This window comes from Pelobates fuscus, chromosome 5 (genome assembly GCF_036172605.1).
Source record: "Pelobates fuscus isolate aPelFus1 chromosome 5, aPelFus1.pri, whole genome shotgun sequence".
NCBI lineage: Eukaryota > Metazoa > Chordata > Amphibia > Anura > Pelobatidae > Pelobates > Pelobates fuscus.
The window spans coordinates 169,381,361-169,404,880 of record NC_086321.1 but is presented as its reverse complement, the minus strand read 5'-3'; the positions used below and the strand labels follow the sequence as shown (position 1 = coordinate 169,404,880).

Sequence of the window (23,520 nt, the reverse complement as noted above, 5' to 3'; positions counted from 1 at the left end):
AAGAATACGGGCAAACTAATATTCACCTATCGAAAAAATCTCTATGGTAGCACAACTAGAAAAGATGAAGGAATATTGCATTCTGTGATTTCTGCTTTCTTTGTAAAATGAACTTTAGTGAATTTGCCAGGACTGTTTCATGTGTTGCTGCAAGCACATTCAGAAAAGGGGCGGGGGTAAAAACATGCCATGCAAGCTTGTTAGATAGAGGAAAAAAAGAAAAATAAATCACAACTTCCAGTTCTCTATAATGGGACTGGCAGAGATAATCATAATGCAATGGGCTGCAAATCTTGCTGGGCTCCCAATTTGTTCTGCTGAGTGAATTCCGACCACATCATACAATCCATATATGTACAATGAGACCTCACTTCAATGTGATTGGCTTTTAAGAATTGTGTTACCCTATGTCTTTCATTGGAGCATTAAATGGCTAATCCAACCACCATGACCACTTCTGGGATTTGTAGTAATCATTCTGTTTGAAACACTGCACTCCCACCAGCCTTGCCACTCTGAGTTCCTTCCCGCCTCTATCCGTGCTCTTTCAAAAAAACAATTATAACCCACATTTATTTTTTTATAAATATCGGTATTACGTTTTAACAATCTCAAGCTTGCAATAATGAGGAATAGTTTCTCTGCATATTTTCTGAAGCAATGTACCCAGTAATAACAGCATCGAATTTTACAGCAGCTGCTTTCAGCAAGCTTTTCTAGTAAGGATAATGTGGCAGATTAACTAAGAATAAAATACTGCTTTCTCATTGCCTCTTGGATAAAATATATGGCAAGGCTATTTAAAAATTGAAATGAAAGTTTATTTCAGAATTGCTCTGAAAAATGATCACTGGTAAGATATCAAATGTAAGTCTATGTTTACATGTTTTGTCAGGTTATGCACAAGAGGACATGCAACCTTTTTTTTTTTTTATTTCTTTTCATCTCTACTTACATCATGGTGTACTGACCTTTATTAATGAAGACAGATGTGCTTTGTACTACTTGGTAAATCAATATAAATCACACTAACCTTTTTTTGCATAATTCGGAGCTCGTCACTAAGGTTGTTATTAACCTTCATTAACTGTTGTATTTTTGCTTCGGATGCAACCAGAGCATTTTTAACGTCAAGAAATTCTTGTACTGTGACTGCTCCGTCGGCCACATCAGCGTCCAAACTCTGGAACAAAAAACAACATATATTTTATGCAATCATTACACTTCATTTTTTGTTCTCAAGAAAAGAGAATTACATTACGAAGAATGTCCTCTTTCCTTTATAATGAAAGATATCACTACACAAACCTTTGCAATTTTCTTGTTTCCACATTTCTTAAACAATGCCTTGTAGAATATGCACATGAGCACAGACTGGTGTAATTTTATTTAGACTTTTGCCCAAATTTCTGCAGGCACCCTCAATGGAGCAAGTTGTGCAGAAGTTAACTAAATTACAAAATTTTTCATGTTCTATAACGAAGTGCTGACACAAAATCATTGGGCCTTGCTATGATGCATTATGAAACTTTTAGCTGTAAAACAAGTTCCTTAAAACAAAATGTAGGGGGGCAGAGCCTGACCAGCACGCAAGCAAGACGTTCCTTGCATGAACTCCTGCTGCATGGACACTATCTGTGACGATATCTCGGGCTGAGGTGCTGGGAAGCTTTCCAAAAGGAGCCCTACAGACTGCGGAAGCCGTCACGAACCTGTGGATACTAAATCGACGCCCGGAATACCTGGGAACTGCAACAGTGAGTTGAGGCCACACGCTGCTCCAAGCCGCACGCAAGCACGACTCACTCAGCCACTCGCCCTTCTCCCTGTGGACCGGTGGGGGGATATCCCAGTCCCCGACAAACGGAGCTACCCCAGCCTCATACCTCTCACAAGGTCTTGCAGCTGGATAGGGGCTAAGGTTTTCAAGATGGCGGACTGCTCTGACCCAGCTACACGCAGCATGCAGCGGCAGCAGGCAGACATGCCAGGCCCCCGTAATAAAGTAAGGGACACCCTTGATATTTTTGACCGATTCTGGGCTCAGCTGCTGTCTCGCAAACTGTGAACTGTGGCTATTGAAGTACCATCTAAAAGGGACCAAGTTCGCAGCAAGTGGAGGCCTGGGAAACCGCTAATGGGCGCAACGCTGTCCCCCACGCCAAGATTCCCGCATGGGCTGAGAACACAGGTCAAGACCCACAGGTATCGGCCACACACGTGGAGGGCCACAAGACGCACACAACTGAAGTGCCCACCGCACTATCCCGACTGGGAAGACCCTGGACTACGACGGATTCCAGGCTCGTGGCAAGAGGGTACCAGCTCTACCACAGCACCAGGGCTGGAGAGGCATCTCATTTTCACAACGCTGCACTGCTCCCCCAAGCGGACTGAGCCCAAACCATAACCCCCGCAGGGGTGTCGGATGACTGTTTAGCCTACTGGCTCTAAGGGCCTGGATGGTAGCCCGCAAACTGGGTCTACTGAGCACCACCACAGACGCACTTTTAGAATCATGAAGTGGATGACGCATGCTAGGGCAATTCACCTACCCAGCCGGTTTGCCGACCACACATTATGTGTTTTGTTTTACTCTCTCTCTTTACATGTCTCTCTCTCCTGACTCTACTACCTCCATGCCTTTAACAATGAAGCTCCCAGGGACCTATAGATAAACATCTAACCTGCGTATATGAAGCTTACTTGCCTGTAGCCTGTGTTGGATAGGTTCATTTTTGCGAACAAGGCAGGAGTCACTGTCATTTGATGTGAGAATGGAAGTTTACATTTTGTCAGACGTATAGAGATTGAATGATGTCAGGAGAATTGCCCCACATGATACCATACCACCCTCCAAATATAAGTGTGGTGTACCGTTATTATATTATATACTCAGAGCATAACCTTGGGCTGCATTTGAGACTCTACCTTCTGGAGCACGCAAACAGCTCAACCATATCGAATGCTAGCTTGTTTGTATTATAAAATGGTGCTTTACCGCAACGACTTACAAAAAACAAAAATGTGCACGATTAGCAGATATCACATGACGTTACTGTACTATGAAGATATGTATACCAGCTTTGTGTTCTCCTCTGTCAATCATTAATCCCATGAGGCTGTTGTGGCCTAACAGGCTGTTCCTTGTTATACCATGCATTGCAAAAAAAAAAAAAAATACCATCGCCTTGTTATATAGCTTTGAAATTATAGCTTCTAAGATTAGGTTTGCCATTTCCCCAAGATGCATACTATTGTCACTATCCTAACACATCAGGGCTGTTGAGTCGGTACACAAAGCCTTAAAACTACTTCTCAAATTATGGTACTCCTTATATTACAACTACAATATTACAATTAACTGTACATACAAACAAATAAGAAATTGTAAGATCTAAAAAAAAAAGGGGGGGGGGGGGGGGAAGGGGTGAGAGGGGTGGCGTGGCCCACTAATATGCCATAAAGGTGAGTATATGTAGGAGTCATTATTCACGCTTTAAAACACATTTTTGGAGAAATAGCAGATTACATTATTAGAGGACTACTGCTTGCAGTATTGTATAATTTGTATGTACAGTTGACTGGCTGGAGAGATACGCATGCGCCATATATCTGCAAAAAACTAAACTACACGCCAATGTTTTGTTTACGTGTAAACTGACCATCATTTGATCCCCATAAAATACCCTCTAGAATATTACGATACAGTAAAACAACATCTATAATTGTATATTAAATGAGCCTATTTGTTAAATTCTGCTGCCTAATCTAGGCCCATACAGTAAGTGTACTAGTCTGCAGGCCTTGTCTAGACCCAAATATTGCACATTGTTTTGAGAGTGGACTTAACAGGAAAAAAAGCCTAAACCTATATTACAAAAATGTTCCAAAGAGGAGGAACCGAGGGGTGTTTGATAACCCTTAAGACTCGAGTAAGAGCACACAATTAAAGTTAAGGAATCCCAAAGTGACACCTCATAAAATTCTGTGACCACCACTTACAGAGTGATCAAAGGAACCATAACTGATTAAATGAGCCATTCGCAGTTTCACTGTAGCGGCCGTGCGTACTTACACGTGCATGGCTTAATCTTTGAGACAAGCATATGCTACTAGCAGGATCAACCTCCTCTTTGGATCATTTTTGTATTTATCATTAGGGTTAGGCCCTGACAGTTGGATCATTCCCTTTATGAGACCTATTTTCTTTTTCTTCTCCTTTTTCCAGTTTTAAACCTATATTACTCCTCTAATTTTTGGGGGTGGGGCCGAAAGCAAACCTGCCTTCTTTGCTCAAACAAGCTATATCACCAGTCTAGACATGTTTGGAAAGACATGATAAACACTGGCTTTCTCTGCAGCCTACAGCATCATTTGAGGTTGAGGCGGGGGCCATTCCTTCGCTTTGCAAATTTCCACATTGTTTTGGGGGTCTGCTACACACCTCCTCCCGGACATTCCAAGATGTCCACTGTAACGGATCACCTGGCCCCCCCGACTGGGTACCTCAGTTGAAGGATGTTCCTAGCGCTTCCCGAGGGCTCCAAGCACTCCACCAGAGACCATAACCACCGCAGACCCCATGAACCGTCGCAGCTTGGTTGGGGTCTCGCCGTCTCCTACCCACCCTGAACCTACAACAAGGCTCCAGGTTCCAGTGGGTGAACCTCTCTTTCCCCAGAGAGTGAAGCAGGAACAAGCTCTTAAAAGAGCTTAGTGATTATTCAAGGGAGTATGAAGAGCATAGCAATCCCTTTAGCGTCGCTGCATGTGCATTCAGTTTATTTTCAGCAGCATCTTTTCTCAGAACTATGTGCTAATTATGCACATGAGGAAGGACATTCCAATTTGCCTCTAGCTAATCTGCACTGAGTCCAACTGCCGGTATTTTAAAGTGCACAGTTATTGCTAAATTAAAATAGCATCTGTTGACTAGTCACTAAGGAGGTTGCCAATGACCTGTAATGCCCAAGTGCACAAGACCTAACACATCAGTTTGAAAAAGGATGAGTAAGCCCCGGCCATCACAGGAAGTTGCAGAAAAGAAGTACAAGTGGAACAATGAGGTAAGTGTTTTATGAATAGCGCCACTACACTTCCAAATCCAGTAAAAGTTTAAACAACATTGACTGGGGTGAGGGACAGGGGAAACCAACAATTCCCTACAATGATAGCATCCATTTTTAAAGAAAAATGGAGTTCCAGAACAGATACATAAAATATCTAAATAACTTACTAAATATATATATATATATATATATATATATATATATATTTTTTTTTTTATTAAAGGGACACTCCAGGCACCCAGACCACTTCTGCTCATTGGAGTGGTCTGGGTGCCAACTCCCACTACCCTTAACCCTGCAAGTGTAATTATTGCAGTTTTTCATAAACTGCAATATTTACATTGCAGGGTTAACTCCACCTCTAGTGGCTGTCTATTAGACAGCCACTAGAGGTCACTTCCTGGGTTCTAGCACAGGTTTCCTGTGCTAGAGCGTCGCTGGACGTCCTCACGCTGTGTGAGGACCTCCAGCGTCGCTCAAATCCCCATAGGAAAGCATTGAAATTATTTTTCAATGCTTTCCTATGGGGAGACGTAATTCGCATGCGCGGAATTTCCGCGCATTAGGTCTCCTCGGCCGGTGAGCGAGATTAGTCTCGCCCACCGGCCGACGTAATCATTAGGAGTAGCGTCGCAGAGGCGGAGACAGCGGCGAGGGACATCGCCGCTGTCCCAGGTAAGTCACTGAAGGGGTTTTCACCCCTTCAGTAGCCGGGGATTGGTGGGTGGGAGGGAGAGGGACCCTCCAGTGCCAGAAAAACGGATCGTTTTTCTGGCACTGGAGTTTCCCTTTAAACATTCATACTTTCACTTTCTTACTTCCACTGCTGTTAGATTTCCATTTAAATTTAATTTTCACCATTTTCCCCAGCCTCTCTTGCATGTAATTTTTTTTTTTAAACCGCTCTACTACTTGACCATTGCTGAGTAGGCAAATGTATGAGGAATAGGGGTAAAAACATTGCTGACAAAACAAACATAACCAAACCAATCCAAAAATCAAACATTGAGGAAAGTGGAAAATTATATATAAAAACATTACCTTTCCCCTACTGGTTTTATTTGGCAATGGCTCCAGGTCTGTTTCTTCATCTGACGCAACGCTGTCATAATCTGGTTGATCATTGTCTTGGCTTTCACTGCTATGTTGATTACTAATACTTTTCAATACTAACTCTATATTGTCTAAGAAAAATAAAATTAAAATTATTAAAGGGAACAATAATTCAGTGCAGAATTTAAAAAGAGGGAATTCAGTACCATATATACATATGATAAACATAGAAATTATATCCTTTAACATTTTATTTACTTTACAGATAACTTACTGTCATATAAGCATTGTGTATCTATACTCAAGAAGCATACGGATTATGTAAGAAACATTTTATTTAATTCCACTGATATGGAATTCCTATTCTGCAAAAAAAAAAAAAAAAATTGAAATCCCCATACCTTGATCTAAATATATGTCTGTTTCTGCATTGCACACTTTTTATGCATTATATGAGTGCTGATACATATAGACAAGTCAAAAGGTCTATCAGGGAATGAGAAATTCTGAAATACCATCAGGAAGAGGAAATTAAAGGGGCCAGTATCTTTGAACCTCCTGGAAACCAAAGCCTGACGTCAAGTCTTATGCATATCCATAAAGTCACTAGAAGCACTTCTGAAAGCATTTAAAATCTGCTTTATTTGTAAGAAGTACTGTGATGGAAGCTCTCGTCCCACTCACTCATGGAGAAGCTTGAAAGCCAGCCTCCTGTCCACAGACTATGGGCCCAGGCCCAAGAGCCCCTGTAAGGGGCTATTGTCAATGTGGGGAGGAGTAAAGATCTGGTGAATATGTAATTGGGTATTGCTTGCTCCCCAGACCACCAAATAATTGTCTGTTCCTTAGCAGGCCTTAAAATTAGGTAAATAGTCAGATGAACAGCACATGATATAATACACTGTGTCATCATTTAACAAAACTCCACATGTGTATTTTGTATACATTAAATGGTCTGCACGATTTGTTTTTTCTATTTTTCTTTGTAGACATTATTCCTGATTTATGGTTCTGCATTGTTAATTGTCAGTGCAACACTTTTTTCTGGATTGGTCTTATTTACAATGTTGCTTCAGTTTAATTAAGTTTGCTGGCATTTGTTTATGCACAGTTCTTTTACGGTCCCGCCACAGCATTTCAATCGAGTTGAGGACTGGGCTTTGGCTGAGCCATTGGAACACCTTGATTATTTTCTTTTTCAGCCATTCTATTGTAGACTTGCTGGTGTGCTTGAGATCATTGTCCTGTTGCATGACCCAATTCTAGCCAAGCTTGAGCTATGGGGCAGATGGCCTCACATTTGACTCTAGAATACTTTGGTATACAGAGGAGACCACGGTCGAATCAAAGGCTGCAAGATTCCCAGGTTCTTTGGCTGCAAAACAAGCCCAAATCACCCCTCCACCACCATGCTTGACAGTTGGTATGAGGCATTTGTGCTGATAGTTATGTTTGGTTTTCGCCTAATGTGGCGCTGTGCTTTATGGCCAAACATCTCCACTTTGGCCTCGTCTCTCAAAGGACATTGTTCTAGAAGTCCTGAGGTTTGCTCAGATGCAACTTGACAAACCTAAGCCGTGCTGCCATGTTCTTTTTAGAGAGAAGAGGCTTTCTCCAGGCAACCCTTCCAAACAAATCATACTTGTTCAGTCTTTTGAACTTTAGCAGTTAACATGCTAACTGAGGTCTGTAGATTTAAAGGATCACTATAGTGTCAGGAACACAAACTTGTATTCCTGACCCTATAGTATTAAAACCACCATCTAGCCCCCTTGGGCCCCTCATGCCTCCATACATATAGCAAAATCTTACTGTATTCAAGCCTTAAGCTGTAACTCTGCATGCTATTTCCCTCAGAAAAACAAGCTGTCTGCTGACATCAGAAGTGGTAGCCTGATCCAATCACAATGCTTCCCCATAGGATTGGCTGAGACTGACAAAGAGGCGGATCAGGGACAGAGCCAGCATGATTCAAACACAGCCCTAGCCAATCAGCATCTCCTCATAGAGATGAATTGAATCAATGAATCTCTATGAAGAAAGTTCAGTGTCTGCATGCAGAGGGAGGAGATACTGAATGTTTGGATGCATTTTAGGCAGCCATGACCCAGGAAGGATCTCTAACACTGGATCACTAGGCTATAATGTAAACACTGCATTTTTTCTGAAAATACAGTATTTACTGCAAAAAGCCTGAAGGGAGCTATTCTACTCACCAGAACAAATTCAATAACCTGTAGTTGTTCTGGTGACTATAGTGTCCCTTTAACTTTTTTTTTTTTTTTTATTCCCTGAGCATTGCGCGGCCTGACCTCGGGGTGAAATTGAGGAGATGTCCACTCCTGGGAAGATTCACAACGGTCTTGAATGGTTCCCACTTTTGAATTATCTTTGTGGTCACACATGCTGATTATCAATTAACCCCTTAAGGACAGAGGACGGTTCAGGACCGTCATCGCCATTTTTGCGTTGCCGACCGCTGACGGTCCTGAACCGTCCTAACGGTCTTAGTTACTTACCCGATCGCCGTCGTTCCCCCGGCGGAAATCGGCGTTGGTCTCGGTGTGGGGAGACTGCCTGCAGCCCAGACAGTCTCCCCATGGCGGATTAAAACCCCTGTGGCCTCAACAGAGCGATCACATGGTCACAATAGGTGTCCATGTGTCTGCCTGCAGGGGGACTGTCTGTGCCGACAGGCAGTCTCCCTGCATGTGTAAAATCATTAAAAAAAAAAAAAAATTATGTTAAAGGGAAACTCCAGTGCCAGGAAAACAATCCATTTTCCTGGCACTGGGGGGTCCCTCTCCCTCCCACCCACCCACCAATCCCCAGTTACTGAAGGGGTGAAAACTTACCTGAAGCAGCAGCGATGTCCCTCGCCGCTGTCTCGTCCTCTGCGCCGCTCCTCCTACTGGCTCCGTCAGCTGGCGGGCGAGACTGATCCCGCCCACCGGCCGAGGAGACCTAATGCGCATGCGCGGCAATTCCGCGCATGCGCATTAGGTCTCCCCATAGGAAAGCATTGAAAATAGTTTTCACTGCTTTCCTATGGGGATTTGAGCGACGCTGAAGGTCCTCTCACACAGCGTGAGGACGTCCAGCGACGCTCTAGCACAGGTTTCCTGTGCTATGGACCAGGAAGAGGACCTCTAGTGGCTGTCTAGTAGACAGCCACTAGAGGTGGAGTTAACCCTGCAAGGTAATTATTGCAGTTTTTAAAAAACTGCAATAATTACACTTACAGGGTTAGGAGTAGTGGGAGTTGGCACCCAGACCACTCCAATGAGCAGAAGTGGTCTGGGTGCCTGGAGTGCTAATAAAAAAAAAAAAAAAAAAAATTATTTAATTTAATTTATATATATATTTATATTATATATTTATATCAAAATACACTTAGAATGAAATTGTATATATATCTATGTATATATAAATAAAAAGAATACGAACTATACACATGTCCATATACAAAATTGCATAAATAATTATATAAATATACACGTAGACTTCAAATATATAAATATGGATATATATTTAAATTCTACCTGCGTATTTATGTAATATTTTTACATAAATTATGTAATTTTATTGATTGCAATTTGAGGGACCTGCCTGCCAACCCAGGTCGATAGTCCAGAGAATTTAATTTGCTAGCACTGTATTTTACCCTGTAACATTCTACGACACCCTAAAACCTGTACATAGGGGGTACTGTTTTACTCAGGAGACTTCGCTGAACACAAATATTAGTGATTCAAAACAGTAAAACATATCACAGCGATGAGATTGTCAGTGAAAGTGACTTTTTTTGCATTTTTCACACACAAACAGCACTTTTACTGATGATATAATTGTTGTGATACATTTTCCAGTTTTGAAACACTAATATTTGTGTTCAGCAAAGTCTCCTGAGTAGAATAGTACCCCCCATGTACAGGTTTTATAGTGTTTTTGAAAGTTACAGGGTCCAATATATGGGTCAAATATTTTTACATTTAAAATGGCCAGGTTGGTTACGTTGCCTTTGAGAGCGTATGGTAGCCCAGGAATGAGAATTACCCCCATGATTGCATACCATTTGCAAAAGAAGACAACCCAAGGTATTGCAAATGGGGTATGTCCAGTCTTTTTTAGTAACCACTTAGTCACAAACACTGGCCAAAATTAACGTTCAATTTAGTTTTTTACTTTTTTCACACACAAACAAATATGAACGCTAACTTTGGCCAGTGTTTGCGACTAGGTGGCTACTAAAAAAGTCTGGACATACCCCATATTGAATACCCTAGGTTGTCTACTTAAAAAAAAATATGTACATGTGGGGTGTTATTCAGAGATTTATGACAGATAATAGTGTTACAATGTCATTATTGATAAGTTAAAAAAAATTTATGTTTTGAAACCACAATATCCTACTTGTACTTATAGCCCTATAACATGCAAAAAAAAATAGCAAAAAAGCATGTAAACACTGGGTATTTTTAAACTCAAGACAAAATTTTGAATCTATTTAGCAGTTTTTTTTCATTTGCTTTTGTAGATGAGTAAAAGATTTTCACATAAAAGTCACAAAACGTGTATTTTTTTCAATTTTTCATCATATTTTTTCATTTTTTTTTTTTAAATTAAATTACATGAGATTATATAAATAATGGTATGTAAAGAAAGCCCCTTTTGTCCTGAAAAAAACAATATATAATTTGTATGGGAACAGTAAATGAGAGAGCGGAATATTACAGCTAAACACAAACACCAGTAAAATATTTTCACATAAAAGTCACAAAACGTGTATTTTTTTCAATTTTTCATCATATTTTTTCTTTTTCTTTTTTTAAATTAAATTACATGAGATTATATAAATAATGGTATGTAAAGAAAGCCCCTTTTGTCCTGAAAAAAACCAATATATAATTTGTATGGGAACAGTAAATGAGAGAGCGGAATATTACAGCTAAACACAAACACCACAAAAGTGTAAAAAGATGCCTGGTCGCAAATGTACAACAATGCAAAAACAGTCCGGTCCTTAAGGGGTTAATCAAGCATTTGATTAGCAGCATCTGTCTGCTACTTATTTTATAATAACAAAAAGGGTGTATTTTTTTTAAATTTTTTTTTTTTTAATAAACCATGACATTGTAATAGGTCATGTGTTGTTCATCTGAGGTTGTATTTACCTAAATTTAATATCAGCAAAGGAAGAGATGATTATTACGGTCCTGATATGTAAACCATAGAATTCAAAGAGTGCGTGCCTTCTTTTTCCCATGAGTGTGAATCTATCTATAGATCTATATAAATAGTTACAGAAATACACATACATATTTACATATTTCCTCCCCCATATCAGTGCTATAGTACATTTATTTACCTTTGGATACATTTACTGAATTTCCTTGTTGCCTTCTTTTAGCATCACTTAAAATGTCTATTACCAGAGTTGCAAACTCATGTGCATTGAAACGTGCTAATTTTTGTCGACCCTAAGATCAAGAGAAGGAATATAAATAAGTCCGTAAAATAGTGATTCCAGACTTTTCTGCATGCAACAGTCTGAACTTCTATTTTATACATTTTAAAGTATGATTTCATTGTATAAGCCCATACGCACATGTTTCAGTAACCTCAGTAACTATATTGCTTTTTGCTTTCTTACTCTGCTCTATTTGCCTACTTGTTATGCATATTCTAACACAATAGTCTAACTGCACGAACACGGCTCGCTAAGATAGAGAGTTATTTACAAAGTGAGGATTCAAAATGTGTAATTCAAATTTAAGGTAAACAGAGACTAACTGGAAAATCTTTCAAAAACCTGCTATGCTTTTAGTTCAGCTACGTCGCTTAACATTTGAAATCTCACTTTACTAAATTAACCTGTAAGACTGAAACATTATGCTTACTTAGGATTTTTCATGTTGCCAATTAGTCTAGCATTATGAACTATTTTTTTAAGTCACAATTATCCTGTATAGAGATTCCTATATTTTCTATTCTCTGTAATGGAACTTATTAAATCATTACTGCCAACTGTTAAAACAAGGCTCATTAAGACTGAAACAAACATTATGCACACATTCGTGTTACCAACTATACTGGGCTTTAACACTGTTAGAACATATTGACACATATCAATAGATACCTGGGGCTCCCCTGTGTCACATGTGGCCATTTTTATTGGCCCCAGTATGACTGATAAGAAGTATGCAGAGCTCAAAGTGAGCTGGGCATATAGCACTTCAAATCGATTGATAACAGTGGCTGAGCAGATCGCACAGCTGTGGATATTCTGGGTTGGCAGATACTCAAAATGGACACAGATAGGGTCTCCCAGCCTGGCTCCATGACCACTGTGTAATCAGCATGCCTGACTTTCATCAGTACAGGGATTTCTCTATTTTTGTACAGCAAATTCTAGGTTATGTTTTGGTTCCGAACCTGGACAATGGCATCCATCCTGAAGGTGTTAATTTAGCTCTGATTGCCTTCTCTGAACTCACTCTTACCCTGCATTTTGTATTCTCTTTAAGAGCACATATTAAGCCATCAACAGAACAGTGCTGGTAAAATGTGTTATTGGAGTTTCTGCCAACATGTAGGTCCTTGTAGATTGGTATTAGAAGTCTTGCTCTATAGTACAACTAGTGTTTGCATACTAAACTGAACATAGTGTGCACACTATTCCTCACATTCTAAAAACGTATAACACAAGGACAAATTACATTGTGTTAATATAATGTACATTTTTAAACATATGGGATGGACAAAAAAAAAAAATCTGTGCCCTTGAATATGAGGCCAGAACACATAATTTACGTGTATATTTGTGAGTTAATTTAAAATAAATGGTTTACTGGAGTTTTGAAAAAAAAAAAAAATACATGGTCTTGCTTATTTACTAGTACAGCTTTCCTCTATGTGTGAATGCAATGCACTGTCAGGGGTCAGGGGCTGTAAAACCAAGTATCATATTGGATTCTTACCTGGTTACGTGTGGATGAGTATTCTGGGTTCACAGGAAGAAAGGGTACAACTGTGGTCTCTGTCACAAGAGTACTGTGGTTCTGAGTGGCCAACCAAACTGTAGACACAAAAAAATAATATAAAGAATTTGTAAAAATTTAGCAGCCAGATCAATTTGAGGGTTTAAAAAAAAAAAAAAAAAAAAAAAAGTTTAATGGTTGCTGGCCACTACCAAAATGTGCAGTTTACTACACTTTACCAGCAGCCCGGCAAAAAAAAAAAAAAAAATCAAAAAAAAATCATCAAGTTGATGTTCAACAAAAAGAAATGGGCATGATTAGAAAAAGTTACTGTGCTTTTCTGCCAGCTGGAGCATAGTCAAGGTCCCAACAAGCGAGTAAGGATCCACTTGCATTTTATTCAGTCCCCACTACTTATTTCCAAGAAGCAGCTGAGACATTTACACTTAGCCATCAGTGGATGACACCAATAGTGATAGTGCTTAGAGTGGCCCTTTATTTAATCTCGCAGCTGATACAAGCTATTACTGGGTCACAACTTCTCTCTGCCTTTGCAATATCTGGTTAAAAAAAAGGGTACCAGGCAGTTGCACACAAAAAACTGCTTATAGCAGTAATACTGTAATGCACAGTGCAATGGCGACTCTTTACATACCTGAGTCTGATGGAGGTGACCAGGAGTTTTTTGATTTTTTTTTTTTTTTTTTAGCATTTTGTATAAAACAATGGCATAAAGGGTCAAAAAGCTACTGCACTGCACATCTAACTGTATCCCTGTTAAAACGGTTAAATGAACACCATAAGCACCAAAACAACTATGCCCTATAGAGAGTTTAAAATGTGACTTAGTTCCCTGGCACCCCCTTGCCCCCCCTTAAAAATAGTATAAACTCATCTTATTTTCAACACTGCGCAGGGCAGCTGGCACTGGAACCGACCCTGATGCGCATCCTTGACTGACATCAGAATTTATGATCTCTGCCAATCACAATGCTATGATTGGCTGAGATAGTCAATTCTAATGATGTCAGCCAAGGAAGCTAAGTGGGGATGGAGCCAAACGCCACCCTGTCCAATTATCATCTCCTCATACAGATGCATTGAATCAATGCATCTCTATGGGGAAAGTTCAGCATCTTCATGCAGAGCATGGAGACACTGAACACCAGTGCTGCACTCTGTGCAGCGCAGACCCAGGAAGAACTTTTAGTGGCCGTCTGAGGTCTGGCCATTGGAGGTGTTCCTAGGCTGTAATGTAAACACTGCCTTTTCTCATAAGACAGTATTTACAGCAAAAAGCCTGCAGGGACAGGCTATAGACACCAGGACAACTACAATAAGCTGTAGTTGTTCTGGTGATTGTAGTGTCCATTTAATGGAGTGTTTTAGGTTTATAGACCATGCCCACCTACAGAACTGTGCATTTTTCTGCTATTTATGGAGCCCTAGTCACACCTCTTCTGCTTATGACCTACACAATTCCTGTAAAGAGAGATCTAATGTTTAAGCTGCCTATAATGCATGTGGCAAATCTAGCCACTTCTGGACCATATGCAGTATAGGTTGTCCGTAGGCTGACTGTATGATGTGTTCCGTTAAATGTGTATGTATTGTGCTATGGCCGTTCGCACGCTGGCAGCCGTACGCTGCCAGCGTACCAGCATTCATACGACGAAAACACGGCTATCCTGGCCATTCGCCGTACGAATACGGGCTCCCCAGGTCGACCACACACTCCCAAGTCGTGTGGTACCAAGTAACCGATTGCAACATTGTTGCAATCGGTAATTAAGGGCTCTCCTAGGTGGCCGTCGATCCAATACCGACCATGCGGCGGTCGGCCATCTTGGATCCTTTGTCTCTGCAGCGGTGTTCGGTCGTCGAGAGCCTGGACTTGAAAACGGCTACTCGATGATCCGAGCCCCGCTGGGTTTCCAGAGCGTTCGGGAGTTCCGCGTTCGGTACATTATATGTCCCGTATTTATTCGGTACTTTTAAACCAACTTTCATGTTTAAATGTATTATGTGCGGCGTTCGGTCAATTCAGCTGGGATCAGAGCGGTATTCTCACAAAGTGTGCGCTCCGACCCCAGCTATCTACCGAACGTTCGATTATTCCAAAGTACCGAATATTATGTGAATTATGGATTTTAGAGTCAATTGTCGGTTTTGCTACACGAGGGGATAATCCACTTAATCGTCCATTTTAGTGGGAGTATCCCTCTCGTGTCGCAATGCCTGTTGGGAAAGTCACAATGCATGTTGGGAGAAATCCCCTGGATGATCTGTGTGGAAACCCCTTGCATGGGGAAATGTATAAATACGCTGCTTGTGAATAAACCGAGTTAGTTGACTCCCAAACTGTGTTTCGTCCGGTTATTGGGAGGATTGGGAATATTGCCTTGCTTTCTACTCTGACTGTGGATTTCCTGAAGATACCAACGGATGTCGTGGACGGTTATACCGCATACCGTTACAATTGGTGGCAAGCGACGGGATCCGAACCTTACAGCCGAAAAAGCAGCGTTCGTGTAAACTGGAACTACCGAACAAGGAAAGCAAGGGCAATTCGTATGGAGATTGACTACACCATACTGAAACGACAGACTTTAAAAGAGCTACTGGAAGCCAGGGGCAAGATAGCCAGCAACAAATCTAAGGCTGTGCTGATCGCTGAACTAATGGAGGGAGACAGAGCCCGCAGCACTACACCTCCACCAGCCAAGGAAGAGACCCCATTCCAAAAAGAGCTACGAACCAGGTTGGAGTTTCTGCCGCAACCAGTATCGTTGGAAATGTTGACCGTGATGATATCGGATGTACAGGACTATCTGCTGGCAACCAACCCACCAGCAACCCCACCTAGGGCAGAGTCTGTTACTGCCTCCACCTATGGACAAATAAAGCCCAAAGTCCCACATCACGCCTTTAAAGCGTTTTGTGAAGAAAAGGACGAAATCGATGGGTACTTACAGGATTTTGAGCGGCTGTGCGATTTGCACGATCTGGAACCCGCAGTATGGGTACCGCTGCTGGCCGGTAAATTATCAGGTAGGGCAGCTGAAGCCTACCGTGCTGTACCTCGAGAGGACAGCAAAGATTACCCTAAAGTAAAGAGGGCGATCTTGGAGAGGTATGCTATTACCCCAGAAGCATACCGGCGCAAGTTCAGGGGCTTGCGCAAACCGGAGAAAGATTCTCACGCAGAGTGGGCACACAAGCTGGATCAAGCATCGCAAGGATGGATACAGGCCAGCAACGCCACTAATATGGAGGAGTTACGACAGCTTATGCTACTGGAGCAGTTTTTTAATGGCTTGTCCCCAGACGCACAAGAATGGGTGAGAGACCGTAAACCCCTCACCCTACCCGAAGCCGCTAGATTGGCGGATCAGCATTTTGATGCCCGGAGGCATCACGGATCACAGAATAAGGCCCTCCCTCGGATTACCGGGCCACCCCATAATTTTACTCCTACCGGCCCCACCGTACCCCTGCACAGGCCAGCACTGAATACTCCACCACCCCCCTCCCGATACAACGGCCGGGCTAACATTCAGTGTCACTCCTGCAAGCAGTGGGGACACATTTCTCGGGAGTGCACCCAAAACCGGAGCCGGCAGGCTTGGAATCAGGTGCGACAAAATTTGGCACCAAGGGCTGCTGCACACCATTACCAGGTAGCCCCCGTCACCCAAGAATTGCTGAGCGCTCAAGTTGAGGAGCCGCTAGGGGTGCTCCACGAAGTAATGTCGGTCCGAGCCACCGACAACCGACAACATCATCGGCAACTAGTAACCCTAGAGGGCAAGGAGGTACAAGGGCTCAGGGATTCGGGAGCCACTTTGACTTTGGTTGCACCACATTTGGTCCCAGGCGCAACCCACACTGGCGGGTCAGTGGCAGTACGGGTGGCCGGGGGAGCAGTATACCGGCTACCGACTGCCAAAGTACACTTGGATTGGGGTGTGGGAGAGGGGACTGTGGAAGTAGGGCTTATGCAAAATTTACCTGCAGATGTTGTGCTGGGGAATGACTTAGGCCAAATGACTTCCGCTTTTATTCCCCAGACTCCCTATCAGGAGGCACACCCCGTAACCACCCGGCAACAGGCTCGCACCACGGCTACACCGATGCACTCTGAGGCTCAGGTAAGAGACCATGCTCCCCAACCGACCCCCATGTCCTGGGATACCCCGACTACCTTTGCGACCGAAGTCCAGACCGATCCCACCCTCCAAGTATATAGGGACCGGGCACAAACAGACCAAACCGGGCTAGAGGGGGAGCGGTACATCTGGGAGAAGGAGTTGTTATACCGTGTCACGACTAAAGATGTGGGGGGGTCTGTCACCCTGACTAACAAGCAGCTAGTGGTGCCGCAAAAGTATAGACAGGAGCTGCTTAGAATTGCTCATGACATTCCCTTGTCAGGACACCTAGGGATGACCCGTACCCGGTACCGCTTAACGCATGCCTTCTTCTGGCCCGGCATCTCGCAGGATGTGCGCCAGTATTGCACCTCTTGCGACGTATGTCAGAGAGTAGGTAAACGAGGGGATCGCCACAAGGCCAAGCTATGTCCCCTACCCATTATCGCAGAGCCCTTCAGCCGCGTAGCGGTAGATATCGTAGGGCCCCTGCCAAAACCCAGTCCCTCTGGCAAAAGGTACATTCTGACTGTAGTGGATTACGCCACCAGGTACCCCGAAGCTGTGGCCCTCACTAATATACATGCCGAGACCGTAGCGGAGGCATTAATGAAAGTGTTTTCCCGGGTAGGGTTCCCCCAAGAGATAATCTCGGACCGAGGTACCCAGTTTACGGCCGAAGTTACTCAACATATGTGGAAGGTATGTGGCATTAAGCCAATAGTTAATTCCGCCTACCACCCCCAGTCCAATGGGTTATGTGAGAGGTTCAACGGGACACTGAAGCAGATGCTTCGGACGTTCGGGGAGACCCACAAAGACTGGGAGAGGTTTCTACCTCACCTACTCTTCGCTTATAGAGAGGTTCCCCAGGAGTCGACCGGATTCTCCCCGTTTGAATTACTATTTGGGAGGAGGGTGCGGGGACCCTTGAATTTAATTAGGGAACATTGGGAGGGAGAGAGTACTACCAACGAGACCCCTATCATATCATACGTCCTGGAATTCAGGGACCGTCTGGAGGCGCTCACTCAGGCTGTACACACCAACCTCCAGGCGGCCCAGCAACGACAGCGACGCTGGTACGATAGAGGAGCCCGAGACCGCAGCTTTCAGGTGGGACAGAAGGTTTTAATTTTAAAACCTGTCCGCACAGACAAGCTGCAGGCCATCTGGCAAGGCCCATACCAGGTAGTGGAGCAGCGATGCGACACTACCTATGTGATCGGCCCCTGCTCAGGGGTAGGGAAGAGACGCATGCTCCACGTGAACCTGCTCAAACCCTATCATGAGAGGATCGAGGATGTGACGGCCATCTGCGCCTCCTCCTTAGAGGATCAGGAGAACCTACCCTTACCTGACCTACTAGAACCCGAGGCACCGATAGAGCCCTCCCAGGGAGTTCAGCTGGGGGAGCGGCTAAGCGCCCATGAGCGTGCCCAGGTACAAGCGCTGATCGAAGCCAAAGGGGCTACCTTCTCCAATTTACCTGGTTACACTCCGCTAGCCACTCACCGAGTAGACACCCTGGGACAGCTACCTATGAGACAGGCTCCATATAGGGTTCCGGAATCCGTCCGTACCCATATGAAAGCCGAGCTAGATGAGATGTTACAGCTAGGGGTTATCGAACCCTCCGATAGCCCCTGGGCATCGCCGGTAGTCCTAGTACCGAAAAAGGATGGCACCACTCGGTTCTGTGTCGACTACCGGAGGCTAAATGACAAAACGGTGTCTGATGCCTACCCGATGCCCCGGATAGACGAGCTGTTAGATAAGATGGCACGGGGCCAGTATCTCACTACCATTGATTTGTGTAAGGGATACTGGCAAATTCCACTAGCCGATGACGCCGTCCCCAAGTCGGCGTTTGTCACTCCGTTTGGCCTGTACCATTTCAAGGTCATGCCCTTCGGAATGAAAAACGCTCCGGCTACCTTTCAGCGGATGGTAGATCGGCTACTGGACGGGTTCCAAGAGTATGCCTGTGCCTATCTAGATGACATAGCCATCTTTAGCCAGACCTGGGAGGATCACCTACACCACATAGGGGCGATCCTAGATCGTATTGGGGAGGCTGGGTTAACGTTAAAGCCTAGCAAGTGCCACATAGGTATGGCTGAGGTGCAGTATCTGGGACACCGAGTAGGGTGTGGGCAGCAGAGACCCGAGCCAGCCAAGATTGAGGCCGTAGCAAAGTGGCCTACCCCCAGGACTAAGACTCAGGTGCTGGCGTTTTTAGGGACGGCCGGCTACTACCGGAAGTTTGTTCCAGACTATAGCACCCTGGCCAAACCCCTGACGGACTTGACTAAAAAGAACCTTCCCCGACAGGTTGTCTGGGCCCCAGAGTGTGAGCAGGCATTCCAGCAACTCAAAACGGCTCTAACTAATGCTCCTGTGTTGACTGCTCCTGATCCAACTAAAAGATTTCTTGTTCACACAGACGCTTCAATGTTTGGATTGGGAGCAGTACTGAGCCAAGTGGGAGCCGATGGCGGAGAACACCCCGTAGCTTACCTAAGCCGCAAGTTACTACCGCGTGAAGTGAGCTACGCTGCCATCGAGAAAGAATGCCTGGCCGTGGTGTGGGCCCTCAAAAAGTTACAGCCATATTTGTACGGACAACCTTTTTCCTTACTCACAGATCACAACCCGTTGGTGTGGCTGAACCGTGTATCTGGGGACAATGCCCGGCTGCTGCGCTGGAGTTTGGCGCTGCAGCCCTTTGACTTTACCATTCACTATCGACCCGGAAAACAAAACGGTAACGCTGACGGGTTATCCAGACAGACTGAACTCGAAAAGTGATCTGTGAGTACTCTCCCGGACATCCCCAAGCCGATCCGTTGGGATCAGACTGTGTATGCCGGCTTGGTTCTGGGGGAGCATTGTGGCAAATCTAGCCACTTCTGGACCATATGCAGTATAGGTTGTCCGTAGGCTGACTGTATGATGTGTTCCGTTAAATGTGTATGTATTGTGCTATGGCCGTTCGCACGCTGGCAGCCGTACGCTGCCAGCGTACCAGCATTCATACGACGAAAACACGGCTATCCTGGCCATTCGCCGTACGAATACGGGCTCCCCAGGTCGACCACACACTCCCAAGTCGTGTGGTACCAAGTAACCGATTGCAACATTGTTGCAATCGGTAATTAAGGGCTCTCCTAGGTGGCCGTCGATCCAATACCGACCATGCGGCGGTCGGCCATCTTGGATCCTTTGTCTCTGCAGCGGTGTTCGGTCGTCGAGAGCCTGGACTTGAAAACGGCTACTCGATGATCCGAGCCCCGCTGGGTTTCCAGAGCGTTCGGGAGTTCCGCGTTCGGTACATTATATGTCCCGTATTTATTCGGTACTTTTAAACCAACTTTCATGTTTAAATGTATTATGTGCGGCGTTCGGTCAATTCAGCTGGGATCAGAGCGGTATTCTCACAAAGTGTGCGCTCCGACCCCAGCTATCTACCGAACGTTCGATTATTCCAAAGTACCGAATATTATGTGAATTATGGATTTTAGAGTCAATTGTCGGTTTTGCTACACGAGGGGATAATCCACTTAATCGTCCATTTTAGTGGGAGTATCCCTCTCGTGTCGCAATGCCTGTTGGGAAAGTCACAATGCATGTTGGGAGAAATCCCCTGGATGATCTGTGTGGAAACCCCTTGCATGGGGAAATGTATAAATACGCTGCTTGTGAATAAACCGAGTTAGTTGACTCCCAAACTGTGTTTCGTCCGGTTATTGGGAGGATTGGGAATATTGCCTTGCTTTCTACTCTGACTGTGGATTTCCTGAAGATACCAACGGATGTCGTGGACGGTTATACCGCATACCGTTACAATGCACATTCTGTTTAATAGCCTGCTATAGCCTCCAGGGCCTCCTGTGTGTGATAAAAGTTCAATTAGTAGAGCAAGAGATAAACACTTCGAAATAAACACACTGGTCTGTCACTTATGATTTTTTTCAGGTTTCATATTGGCTGTGTGAGTCACAGGCAGCGGTGATGTGGCAAGGGTTGCACAAACATAAAGTGATTTAGCTCTTAAATGGCAGAGAGTTGAACAGGAGCATGCAGGTACATACTTTATACACTAAAATTACTTAATTGTACAGCACTACGGAATTTGCTGGTGCTATTTAAATAATAAAATAATTATAATAATTATGGTACAATTGTTTTGGTGCTAAGAGTATATCTGTAAGAAACCACTGACCAAAACAGTGTTTAGAGCATTGATAAAGGATATAGAACTAATCTGGACATCTAGAGTATCATAAAATTGAGACTAAGACGTAAAACTTAATTTTATGCTAATATGTACATGTAATGCCACAGTAACAATTCTATCAGAATCCATTTACAACTTTTTATTCAATTGGATTATTTCATTTGCAAATGGTGCGCAAAAAGGTCAGAACAGGCATAAATACATTTGTGCACAGTTGCAGGAAACAGAACATTCTTAGAGTGCACCACTGAAGCTTCCACAAACCATCTCAATAGATAAAATGCTTACGCAAGCACTTTTCTAATCAATATAAATACAATTACCTGCATCTGTTTCCCGTCTGTCAACCTCATCATAAACGTCCATGGCCAATTCTTCAAATAAGTGATTACTTAACTGGAAGCAAATGGGGACCAATAAGAATCAGAAACTGATGTATAATTTTATTAACAATTAAAATAAATATTGAAATAGATTTTGTTGGCTAACATGTTCATTATGTACAATTTAAAAAACAAACCGGTGTAATATGACACCAATGCAACGGACTACACTACATTTAAAATCTTTTTGAACAAAATAGGATTTATTCACTGCAATGACAGCGAAGTACTTTGACTGTTTCCAAAACAAATCAAAGAATCCAATTACATATTTTAGAACAGAACTAAAAAAAAAATCCATGCCCCTTTCGGCTTGCTTTAGGGGTTAACAGAGGGTCTCCTTTGTCACTTTACAAAAGTGCAGATTTCAAGAGAAATCCCAAATATTTATTTGATTTAGACTTTGCTCCTGTTAACTCACATTGTATAAATATAAGCATTCTTACTTTACATCATTGTTCCCACCTGCCTGAAACTTGTGCATCATTAGACAAAACAAAAAACAAACATTACATTTCATTTAAAGTAATACAATTTGAACAATAATAAATAGAAATTTGATTGCCGTTATCGTTCGGTTTGGCTCCACTAGCATGCAGCAGAATAACTAATCGATCCAGATCAAGTGCAACACTTATCACATATAGGCAACTACAGTACAGTCAATATTGTAATACAGAGAATAATAAAGATTGGGTGTGTAAGACTTCATTTAATTCTTTTGGATAAGTTATTCAAATGATCACAATCTGTCTGAAATACTTTTCTAATGACTTATCTACAGAAGTCACTATTAAAATGAATGGGAAATGTTGTGGATAAATCATTTGGAACGTGGTTCTAACAGATTGTGATCATTTGAAAAGCCTATCTAAAAAAAAAAGAAAATTAAAAAATTAAAGGGGTACTATAGTCACCAGAACTACAGCTTATTTTTTTTTTTTTTGTTCAGGCGAGTAGATCATTCACTTCAGGCTTTTTGCAGTAAACACAAAAAAAAAAAAGTTTCCATTACAGCCTACGGATAATTCCACTGGCCACTCTTCAGAAGGCTGCTAGAGGTGCTTTCCGGGGCAGTGCTACACAGTGTTCAGCACTGACATTCCATGTGTCCACCCTAAGCTAGCTAGCGTCAAGATTCTAATGTCTATTGTCAGTGTGCGCTGACAACAGATGTAAAATATGCACATAATGGACATTTGACAGCTCGGACCAGAATTGTAGGTTGCCAATGTCACGTAAGCTGGGGATGAAACTAATTGCACATGTGCAGTGTTTCTGCTTGAAACAGACTCCTACCATCATTAAAACTTTAAATCACTGAAGTGGTCATGGTGGTTGGAGAAACTTTTAAATTCTGCCTGTATGAATCCCAGCACTTGGTTTAATCCTCCGCTATAGGAGTATAGTACATTCAGCACAGTGAAAACATACTACCCTGAAACTACAAAAGTACGAAAAAACAATGTGTGTGCACACCCACCACAGTGTAATAACTGCTTGATTTTTATCAGCAGAAATAAACTTTCCTGTATAGGATGAAATTTCCAATGATATCCCAGAAGACTTCCTCTTGTCTTCCACACAAATACAGACAAAAAATAAGGGATGATCTGCTGAACCAATTACAAATAAAACAAC

The 23,520-nt window shown here is 43.0% G+C and overlaps 1 protein-coding gene across 8 annotated transcripts in view; it reads right to left on the bottom strand.

Moving 5' to 3' along the window:
• Window positions 1-23,520, bottom strand: part of GIT2 (GIT ArfGAP 2) — a 101,329-nt gene that overhangs the window by 28,552 nt on the left and 49,257 nt on the right. For all 8 annotated transcript variants that reach the window (XM_063454656.1, XM_063454652.1, XM_063454659.1 and 5 more), the window contains exons 10-14: window positions 21,820-21,892; window positions 13,106-13,203; window positions 11,494-11,605; window positions 6,114-6,256; window positions 1,034-1,183 (exon numbers count right to left, since the gene is read on the bottom strand). In XM_063454656.1, the coding sequence (XP_063310726.1) occupies window positions 1,034-1,183; window positions 6,114-6,256; window positions 11,494-11,605; window positions 13,106-13,203; window positions 21,820-21,892 (576 nt within the window). The remainder of the gene's footprint in view (window positions 1-1,033; window positions 1,184-6,113; window positions 6,257-11,493; window positions 11,606-13,105; window positions 13,204-21,819; window positions 21,893-23,520) is intronic.